This window comes from Coturnix japonica, chromosome 5 (assembly GCF_054131305.1).
Source record: "Coturnix japonica strain WE chromosome 5, WE-NBRP24, whole genome shotgun sequence".
In the NCBI taxonomy this organism is placed as follows: domain Eukaryota; kingdom Metazoa; phylum Chordata; class Aves; order Galliformes; family Phasianidae; genus Coturnix; species Coturnix japonica.
In genome coordinates this window covers 31443621-31455190 of record NC_140667.1, presented here as the reverse complement: position 1 = coordinate 31455190, position 11570 = coordinate 31443621, and the positions used below count along the sequence as shown (strand labels likewise).

At 35.4% G+C, this 11570-nt stretch overlaps 1 protein-coding gene across 1 annotated transcript in view; it reads right to left on the bottom strand.

Annotated features, from left to right (window-relative positions):
• Positions 1 to 4089: 4089 nt before the first annotated feature.
• Positions 4090 to 11570, bottom strand: part of AQR (aquarius intron-binding spliceosomal factor) — a 36322-nt gene continuing 28841 nt past the window's right edge. Inside the window, exons 29-35 of the mRNA XM_015864902.3 lie at positions 11193 to 11380; positions 10610 to 10781; positions 9464 to 9634; positions 8855 to 8940; positions 7847 to 8021; positions 7115 to 7228; positions 4090 to 4560 (exon numbers count right to left, since the gene is read on the bottom strand). Of these exons, the coding sequence (XP_015720388.1) occupies positions 4324 to 4560; positions 7115 to 7228; positions 7847 to 8021; positions 8855 to 8940; positions 9464 to 9634; positions 10610 to 10781; positions 11193 to 11380 (1143 nt within the window). The 3' untranslated portion in view covers positions 4090 to 4323. The remainder of the gene's footprint in view (positions 4561 to 7114; positions 7229 to 7846; positions 8022 to 8854; positions 8941 to 9463; positions 9635 to 10609; positions 10782 to 11192; positions 11381 to 11570) is intronic.

Genomic DNA, 11570 nt, shown 5'->3' with positions numbered 1-11570 from the left:
TTTCACTGTCTTGTTTCAGTGCTCTCACATGTGTCCTCAAGCTAAAGAGGATTACTGGTAAGGCGCTTTCTCCCCTCTGACTCAGCATGCAAAACATGGAATTTCTCATTTTAGAAAACACGGTATTTCCCGATAGAACATGATTGCTGCTGCCAAAAAACACTCCCCAAAATAGGGCAAGTCTGTACTGCTGTGGATTAAGGTCAGAAACAGAATCTTAGTGTCTTTGTTCTGAGCTTCTCTCTATCAGCTTCTGCTGCCCCTAGACAACTTCCTTTACAGTAGTTACAATACATTATGTCCCTAATGACCGTCCCATCTAAAAATAAGTGCTCTTGACATACAAGAGATGTCAGACCAGCACAGCAGGATGCTGAAGCGTCTCTGGATGCGTAGCAGGGCTTCTCTCACACTGGACTGTGGCAATTTAGGAATTCACACTTGATAAATGCAATGAAGGCGGCTTCTTTTTATCTCTTACAAACAGTGCCAAGACTGATACATTCCTGACCCTTATTTGGGTCACTAGCTTATTCTTTTATGGTATCCTCTGGAATTGCAAAATTCTGTTTTATTAGGCAAGCATACACTGTAGCTGTATCTACAGCCTATGTATACATATATATATAGCTATGTACAATGCTTTTTCACTGACATTGTAGATAAACTATGTAATTGACAACAGCTGGCTCAACTTTTTGCTTGTATCTATATTTTCCTATACATGCATACAGAAACACACTCTGTTTGTTCTGATACTGTTTTTCAAGCAAAGAGATAATGCCTGAACTCTGAACTCTGGAAAGTTTATCGTAGCAGAAATAACGCTTCTTCTGCTTTCATTTTTATCTTCCCCCCCACCCCCCCTCCCAGATATTAACAGTAAAGAAAAGGGATTCTCTGCATTATATTGATGTCATTTTTCTTTTTCCAAGGTGAATGAAAATCATGACAGAAGGTAAATTAAATGCAACTGTCTCTCTCAATAGCATTAGATTACACTACTTCTGATATGGGCTGGATTAAGCTGATTAAAGCCCTTCCAGAGCAATGCCTGGAGAAATAATCTGCCCTTGGTACCTACCATAGGAGCGAGGAAAAGATCATTTTCTCATTCCAATAGTGGTATTTCATTTTCCGAAACAACTATTTACAGAGAGCAAGCAGCATTACAGGTATTGATTCTTCCTCTTGCATCCTTTTTAGGTACCAGTCGCGTACACATCTATAAGTAAGGAAGAATTCAATTTCTGAGGGCTGGGAATTGTACCTTTTCAGAATCCACATAGAATTAGGCAAGCATATAGTCTTAACAGAGGATGCTGAGCTGAAATCATTTAAGGAAGTTATTTTTAAATTCACAGTTTTAATAGCTTTATTTTAAAATGTGTTTATTAGTATGATAGCAGAGAGATTTTCTTTGGTCAGGCACTTAACCAATCAATCCTCTGAGAAAAAGGGCTCTAAGTAAACTAAACTGAAAAACCGTGTAACAGGAAATGCATAGACAGCCTCCAAAACTCCCCTGAAAACATTAATTTTGTATTGATTGATTCTGCAGGGAGGACTACCATGTTTGGCAAAGGGAACTACACTGCCATATGTCTTAATGGCATTCAGATTCTTGACTGCTGTGAGTTGTGATTCATTTGTTGGCTAAGACATTTACTTTTGTCAGCTTGCTGTATGGGATTCCAAGTGTTATCTAATTCTTGTTTCAACAGAATTGTATGTCTTGTTTATCCAGTAATGTGAGCAACATCAACTGCTTTTTTTCCTGTCAGCAATGCTTAACTTCTATTCCTCATCAGGGTACTTTCCTTGAGGATTGACACCCTTTTGTGTCTGATGAAACAGCAAAGACCCATTCTCGGAAGGAGGTGAAGTGGTAGGATGCCTTTTTACCTTTTGGAAAAAGTTAGAACCTTACCCAACACATTCAGCAGAATTAATGCAAATTCGGAGCAGGCTAGGAAAAAAAAAAATGCTTTCTTATTTTTTTTTTAAATGGAGTTTGTGGATACCATTTAAGTGTAAACTGCTCATTCAGACCTCCAGCTGGCATCGTCTTTCCCCCCCTTGACAAACTTTGTAGATCAAAATGACCTTTTTGGCCTGTTTCACTTCTCCCACCAATTCATTCTTGTAAAGAAGTGCCAATAAAACACCAAAACTAAACATTTCAATGTGAAAGACAAAGTTCATCCTTTAACGAAAACAAAATGCAGAACATATTAAAAACTTTTTTTAAAAAAAGCCACCAAACCTAATCTTGTATTCCGCAAATACAAAGAGCTTTCTAACCACTGCTACATGATTAACATGACTTCCCACATTCAAAAATACTTTCCCATCGCTGAAAAGTGTAAAGTTCAGCTCAAGTCGACTCTGCAAAACTTTCCATCTTTAGCATAGGCAGTGCTTGGTCCTTCAAAAGAGTATATATTAAGGCTCTTAATGTTTTTGCAATTGTTTTTGATTCAGTTGCCTCTGCTTTCATGCTAGCCAGCAGCAAGCTCCATTACAACACCACTCACCAGTTTAGGGCAAAGCATTTGATGACTCTAACTTGGCTGTTCTAAGAGGACCCCGTGAGTCAGAAGGGACCAGATATATAGGCTTGCACATGGAACACAGCATTACACAGGCTAGGTGTGTTCATGCACCAACAAAAAGATTATGCTGCAAACCACGTACAAATAGACATCATTACAGTCTCTTTTAAATTTGGTTGCTCTTTCCCTGTAGTACTTACTGATGGAATCCCTGTTAATTAAACCATCTATTTTAGACCAAAAAAGCCCTCCAGAATCCTTTACTATTTTTTTCCCCCAGAACTCAGAAGGAAAGTAAATGACTGTCTGACTGAAATATTTATAAAAACTGTTCAGGAAGCAGAGATGACAGATGTCAGCTGAGCTTGTTGCAAGTTGCCTGAAGGTCCAGTATTATTCTGCCCTGCTTTCACACATAAATGTTACCACATAAAGCTTACCATCCTAATATTAGACATACTGCTGTTTGTCTTCCAATGGCAGAGAATTTACATCATCTTCCACACAGAAGAAGTGATGAAATAACATAGTTTCACTCAAAAGAGTTCTCCTTTTTTGTGTGAATAAAAATTTAAAAAAATATATTCAAGACCACTCTGGGGTCTGTGCAAGCTATTGTAGGGTAATTGCTTAGTTGGACTCAATCTTGAGATGCCTTCCAACCCCTGCAATTCTGTGATAATGATCTTCGAACGTGGTAATAAAAGCTTGTAAGTTAATGAATTTCTGGTCAATTTGGTGAAGAAATTCTTCTGGCAATTTCAGAAATGCAACATTTGAAAACCAAATATTTTTCTTTTGTCAGTAAAGATGTTCCTACAACTACTGTTTCGTTTGAAAATTAGATTTGGTTGTTAATAAACCTTCCAGAACCACCGCATAATTTGCAGTTGGCAGATAAATCTTAATAATCTAGGGAAAAAGCTTACACTGATCAGTTTATGAAAGATGTTCGTTTAGAAATTACTCCAAAAAACACATTCACCCATTACATCTCTAACACTTACATTACATGTTTTATGAATCCTGCGCATTCAAAGAACTCCTTTAATTTGTTTTCCTGATAGGGCTTTATCCTGTCATCCTCTTAAAAATGAAACAGATCTTATTTCAAGATACTAACATTAAAAAAAAAAAAAATGCTGCTTAAAAGTTGTACCCTTATTGCATAAGGAACACTCAAGTAATAACAGCAGCAGCAGTCAACAATTGAACAGTTGCTCCAAGTACCCGGACCTTGACATTCTGAGAGCTTGCTAAATTCCCAATTCAATTAAACTCCTTCAAAATTTCAAAGTCCCATGGTAATCCCCCATTTATCAGACCTGCAATTAAATAGCTTACTAAACTCAAGTCAAAGCCTAAAATATCTCAGTGTATATAAACACTGTTCTGTATAAGAAATTCTCCGCTGCAAAATATTAAGGAAACCATAGTGTCTGATCAATACTAAATATAGGTAATCAGTGAAGTTTAACAGTTAACTCAGTAACTGAATTAAAGGCCAACGACTTCAAGAAAAAAAATTCCAAAATTGTGTAAAAGCATCTTTACTAAAAAACTTACTTAAATCACAAGGTGAATTACCAAATTACATTACTGACACTGACAAGAACTCAGTAGAATGACTGCAAATAATCTTTTTGCCCAGAAAGCATTCAGTAAAAATAAGGAAGACAAGGTCACATCACACATGGAATCACCTTAAAAAAGTCAATGTAAAAATAGCGATCATATTTCTAACTGCATTTTCCCATTTGCACTTGGATCACTTTTCATTCTCATCCTCAGGTTCACTGTCTTCACTGTCACTGTCTCTTCCAGGGTGTTCTGGCATCGTTCGATGTTCATCCACTTCTGACACTTTCAATTCTTCCACCTTTACTATTTCTTCTTCTACCTTATTTTCTTCGGCATCTTCCTGAGTACCTTGCACTTCAACTTCTGCTTCAGACTCTTGAGTAGTTTCAGGCTCTTCAATCATTGCAGGTGGGGGCAATAAACGCTGCATGATAAAAAAAAATAGTTTTCAGTTTTTACAACAAATATATTATTCTGGCATCTATTCCTATTTTAGCTCAAGCTGTTTGTTCACCTTAGATTACGTTTAACAACTTAAAATTTAGAAGACTTAATCATTTATAAGCATTTTACTCCTATACAAATAAAATGAACCATCTTGGCTCACACATGGGACTTATTCTTTCTGCATGAAAAGCAAGTGTTAAAACTCAATACTTCCAAATCAAGGATATAAAATACTTTTCATTATCCCAGTAGCCACCCAAGAAATGGGACTACAGTGCTGCTGGAGCAACAAGCCCTTTTCTAACACAACCTCATCTATTATCATTACAAACTCCTAGATAAGTTGGACTTCCTCTTTCACGAGTGTCTTTAATAACTTATTTCAGTTATTTCCCCTTGAAACATCTTATGAAGTGTTATATGTACATTATCTATGTACTTGTATGTATACAAGTTTCACCCACAGCTCTAAGTATAGAAAAATGTAAACTTCAGTAACAGAGTAGGTAATGTTTAGATACTTTTCACACAATACTTCTGTAAAAGTATTTTAGTGCATTCAAAATGCTTTCTGCACAACCAAGAAGAGAACATTACAAGTATCAGCAACTACTTTAGATCCAAAAGAAAAACCAAAAAACACTAAGGATACAGTAAGCAGAAGATTATGACGAAGCTGTTCAACCTCAGGCTGTGCAAAAATGCTTATATTTCTGCAGCCTGACATTATCTAATGACATGATGGATACTTCCTCAAAATACTGTGAAATATTTTAATGAAACAGAAGCTTGATAAATCTCCCAAGGATGGTTGTTTAGTTACATCTTGCTTAAAGGCAACTTGGTTTCACTTGACAAATTAAGTGTTTAATTACAGTAAAGTCTTATCTTCAATTAGATGACATTAATATTACAAGTTTCTGACAAGCATTGGACCAATCTACGCAATAATGTGACTACCAGCAGCGATAAGCCTTTTTTTTTTTTTTTTTTTTTACAGTCTTTGAAGTTATCACGCTGATCTCCATAATCCATTTATTCATGGAAAAAAGAATTAGAAGAGCTCTGACTTTGAAACAACAACAAAATATATATATATGTGTGTGTGTGTGTGTGTGTATAAAATATACATATGTATATTTTATATATTATATATATATACATATATAATATACATATTATATATATACACACACATACACACACACACATATATATACACACACACACACATTTCCTGAAAGTATGAGACAAACTCAGACTTTCTGTAATGCATACAGCTAGATTCATGCTGTGCTTTGTGACTCTACTGTTATGACCAATGGAACAAAAAAATGTAATGATGTAAAAATATCAGAAAGGATAAGGAAAACTTTGTCTGCATTTTTCTTTTTTAACTTCACTTTCTGGCTTCTGCTGCAGTACTGTGATTCATCACCACAGCAGGGAACCAGGGTTTTTAAATTTTTTTTTAACTAATTTTAGCTAGCAACATAAGACTAGGATGCTAAAAAGAATAGCTGGTATTAGCAGAATGTTCAGGTGCACATTCAGTTAAGGAGTCAAACAAACCTCCTTGAGATAGAGAAGAGAAACTAGATCTCTCAGACATGCTGACGCTCTTTGCAGAGTCGGATAGCATTTCTTTTACATCAGTATTTTCCACCTTCAGAAATACTTCAGAAGAGCAAAAACCAACAAGGGAGCACCAAGTATGATTATATTATAGGTAACATGATATACCCTGACATTAAATGGAAGGTGTTCCAGTTCAGAGATAGCATTAAAGACCTCTCCGGTTATGCTGACTGTCAACAGTCTCTAGGCATCTACAGATCCAAGTATACCTGACTAAAAGCAGATCTCTGTATACTATTTAAACTGTTTTAAAGCTCTGCTTACATACACAACAAGGACTAAAGATTCCTAATGGGTTTTGAATTCTGCTCCAGGGATTAAGCATTGACAAAATTAACTATAAAAAGTGAGAAAGTCACCTACCACTACTTCTTACACGGTACTATTAAGTGTGGTACTGAACCAGCGCTGAAAAAAAAAATTCCTCCAGACTTAAAGTGCTACAGCTGCTAAGCAGACTGGATAATTCAGGGAGCTAATTCGATTAAAATGATTTGAAGGCATGACCTAGTCTCTCAGGAGGCTGCAACCATGGCCAGAATGTATCTATTACAAAACTATTCCACTACGCAGCACTTAATGAAATATAACGCACAAGTTTACCTCAATTAAAAATTGGACAAACTAGTTCCTTGGCAGTAACTAAGAACTCTTGGACACAGTCAGAAACATGTCTAGCACTCAGCACTTTTTTAAGATCTACGTAGAGGGTCTTAAATTGCATCAGGTACTTGCTACTCCAAGATTTTAGAGATTTCAGTGTTCTCACTCTCAGACTTAAAACCTTCTTGAATTTTAAATGTAACAGTCTCAAATGACAATAGCATTTCTGGTCACTTACCAAACAAGTATTATTTTGTAGGCATACCTGCCAATAGTTAGAAGGTCCTTACCTGCTGGTAGTGGCGTGTACTCTGTATCATGTGCATATACATGTTGTAAACAAAGTTAGCCATTTGAGGCATATTCTTGATAATATGTATTTGGTGAGTGGGTGGTTCCCCATTCTAAAGAAGCAAAAAAAAAGTAGAAATTCAGTAAGCAAAGAAACACAACCACTATTCAAAAAAAATATTTAATTGTATAAGGAAACATATACTGAAGAAGTTTAAAAAAAAAAAAGTTTTCTAAGGAGGAAGTAGCAAAATTCTTCCGAAAGGTAGGTAAATACAGGTCTTGCAATTTTTGGCAACTGTATTTATTGTGATCCTGAAGTCCAAGAAAGAAATTCAATTTCAAAAGGACAGGCTGAGTTTCAATTACTTGATCTGTAAAGTATATTCTAGATCATAGTTTCAGCTCAGATTAGTGTGAATGTAAACTGCCAAAGCAGAACTTATAAAAAAGCAGACAAAACTGACTGACTGTGGGAATACAAGAAAAGCTGTTCAGAGCAGCAGCTACGGAGCAAGATAAACAGCAACTGGTTACAATGGTAAATTAGTTTTGTTAAAAAAAAACATCAGTTAAAAGCAGCTAGAGTATTATGATCTAAGTCAAATCTAGGGATGTAATTATCCAAGAAGTGGTTTAAAAGTGAAGACGCTACAGTTTCAAGTCTTATAACCCACTCAAAACAGGCAGGCAACAAGCACACCACTGAGATACATAGCAGTTGTTCCTACCTGTCTTGCTGCCGGAAAACATTCTGTGGGAATTATATGGAGGTGAAGTGGTCTAGCTGTGAGCTGGCTGAAAGCTGGAGTTAGCTCAAAACAGTTCTGAAAGAGTGATACTCTTGCAAAGATATAAAGCCCAAGCCTGGCTCTTGACATGGCAACAACTAATCGTCGAACATCTCTTCAAAAAAATAAAAGAAAAAACAAAAAGGAAGACAAAACAAAACAGCCAAATTAATCACATACTTTTTTACTGATTCCACTGTTTCAATAAAACATGAATTAAGACTTCAGTGTGCTTCTTTTAAGAAAATACAGAGTAATCTACTACAACACTCTTGTCTCACATTTTTCTCCCTACATACTGTTTCAGTAACTACTAAAATCCTAAAACCTTCATATAAGACTTACTATATTGTTAATGATATTAAAATTACTGTTTAGTTCTAAAGCCCAGAAAAACTGTTACGTTTTACATTGGAAACAAATCACAAAAGTCTTCCTATATCCCTGAATAAGAAAACATAGGTTCTGAAACTCATCTCACTACTGCTGAATGGACAAGTCTTCTTCCACCTCACTCCAAAACTGAAGTGCAAACATTTTAGACTATGAATAACACAACTCGCAAAGTGTTCAAACGCTTCTGATATGAAACAAAGAAAGATCACATTAAAAAAAGCTCGATTATAGAAAGTTTAATCCTGCATTTATTCAACAAGCATTAATTACATTCCTATTATTCTACTAAGTTAAAATTCAAGTTCAGACTACCTGCAATAATATAAACTTTTTACAGTGTAATAGTCAATACTAAAGGGTAAAGTGGTTATGAAGAGGGAAGCAGAGAGCTGTAAAAATAAAACAGGTCTAAACTTCCTTCAGTACACAGCATTAAACTTCAGTTCTGCTATGTATTGAAATGGTTGAAACTTTGTGCAACACATGATAAACATTTTTCTGATATGAAAAACGTATACTTTAGTTACTGTGTGAAAGTACTTTTCTACATACCTAAGGTGGCCTACAGCTTTGGTACGCACTAGTGAAAGGAGAATATAATCATTTTGTTGACCTTGAAATCTGTCCACAGTTGTTACCTAGAGAACAAAAAACCAAACACTATAGGTTAAACCATTTTAACTACAGTGTAACATCAAAATTTTACCACCAACTTCTGATTCAGATTGCAGTAAATGAGAAGAGAGATGAAAACATCTAATTTTGCTTTAGTTCACCTCTAACTAAAACCATCAACCTACTGTTTCTAGAAGATGCTGGAACTCCATAAACCGTTTCTTTCCTATTTTTAGTTAATTCAGAGAAAACTCAGGCAAGATAATACCAAAAGTTTATGGAAAATGATCAAATTTTATAACATCATATTTTAACCAGGAGACACCAGACTTGACTGATTTCGCAGGTTATTTGTAAAACTAGTTTCAAACAGGCAAAAAAAGATGACACCACTCAGTGAAATTCCACACAATATATGTTGATAAATACATGCTATTAGTCAATGAATACTTGCATAAAAAGCAGAAAATGTATTTAATCAGTTCCATAATAAGATAATCATGAAAAAACAGAACCGCTTCAATGCCCAGTATATTTTTAAGTCACCTTATTTGGCCGTCCAATCAATGGATTATTTCCACAGCGTTGGTTAATGACATCTCGGATCAGATGTTTTTGTCCATTGTATGTTGTCAGGATACTTATCCTGTCTGCAGGATAACCAAGCAGGCACATATACATAAAAACTGCCACAACATATTCTGCTTCACCGAGATTCTGAAGTTCAAAAGGACAGAGAAAGTTATTTGTTTGTAAGTTTGTTAGGCATTGATTGATGCTTTCTAGTATCTACAAGAAGCATTGCTTAACTTGTTAAAATCCAAATATTTATTAGCCATAAATGACATTACTATTTACTTGTTTGAAACATTTAAACGATTTTCAGCATCTTAAATATTCACACCTAAATGTATTTTTATACCTACAGCTGTCTGCCCAAAGGAATGTCATCCTAATATAGCATTATATAACTCAACAAGTGTCAATACAACCACACAAAAAACTTTCTCTTATGTAAAACTGCGGAACTATAATCTGTTAAGTATTGAAGGTTGATAGTATAGAGATAATAGTATTTAAAATTAGAAGGATTTATAAACAAAAACAAAGAAATTTTAAAAAGAGCTTATTGAACTAGAATAACTAAACTCCTCTCAACTCTTTTTTCCCCCTCCTCCCACATCCCACTTATAATAATTGTCAGTCCCAGATCATTCTTCTGGCTGTTGGAAGGTTTCATTATTTTATGAATGCAGTTTTGTACATTCCTATATACAGATTAAATCAAAACACTGACTCTTCAAACTCAAGTATGCGTCACAGTGCAAACTTCGATATTTACACAGTGGGATTCCACCACTTATTTCACAGTTTTGACAGTACAGCAGAATTAAACATCTTTAATTTGCCACAGGCAAAAATGTTTCATAATGAATTACATACGAGATCTCCTTACCCCAATGACTTTGAGCAAATGTAGACAGCAAGCAGAGTCATTCACTTTGAACAAAAAGGCATAACAAATTTCCATCCTTTTCAACATTCAAACTGATTACAAGGAGGAAAAAACCATGTATCTATACAACCCAAAAATCTGAGAACATAACTATTGGCTTACAGTATTTTGATTCACTGCAGATTAAATAAACCATATCTAGATTAATTAAAGCATGCATTCAGTATTTCTCTTACCTGGTAGAAATAAGGATTGGGTTCAGACTCTCCCACACCATTAAAGTCTTCTACATTTATAAGTTGGAAGTCATATAAAAACCCAGCATTTGCTGTTCTGAACTCTGGCATAAGCTGCACGTGAGGCAGATTACCCAGATTTTTATAACGCCAGTTGTAGAGGTTACATAAACTGTCCGAAAAAAACCACAAGTAGTTAACATGGGCTTTTGAACTCAACATTTTATTATTATTATTTCTATTTTAATTTTTGATCTTTGTCCAGATCACGGAAAACTCAAAAAACTGACAAATCAAAAGAACCGCAGTATATTCCATTTTTCTAATTGAGAACGAAGACATGAACATTCTACTAGTAAAGCTTTCAGAAAGGATTATGGCAGTTTTCTTCAAATGCTGCAGCTACCACCAACTTCCTTTGGGCTAACTTCCCTCCTAATCTAAGCTGCAACCAATGGAACAAAACAACTAAATCATCATTTTGCAGACTCCTGTCTTAACAACCCAGAGTTTCCACTACTGTAAGCACGCTTTCCCAGTTCTTAACCTGAAGTAGACAGACATGCAGTTTTATTTCACTCACCTTGCTCTTGCTCTTCCTTGTGCATCCAAATCAACAGTTGGCACTCCTACTCGAACAAAGCGTGTGAAGAGGGACTGCTCCATGTTGGAGTATTTTTGAAAAGCCATGTTCTTAATGACTGGTGGCAACTGGTGATGGTCACCAATCATAATCCACCGCTTCAAACGACTGAATCCATCCTGAGGATTCTAAAATCAATTAAAACGACTTTAAGTACTATAATATAATCAAGGCACTCATTTAAAACACATGAATAGTCCAGCTGGTTGTCTAATAGAGCAAAGGCCATTTCAGCATTTGTTCTTAAACTACACTGAGTTGAAATCGTTTAAAGAAAACTACTACATTCTTTCCAGTCTCTCTATTTCTTGCTTTTCA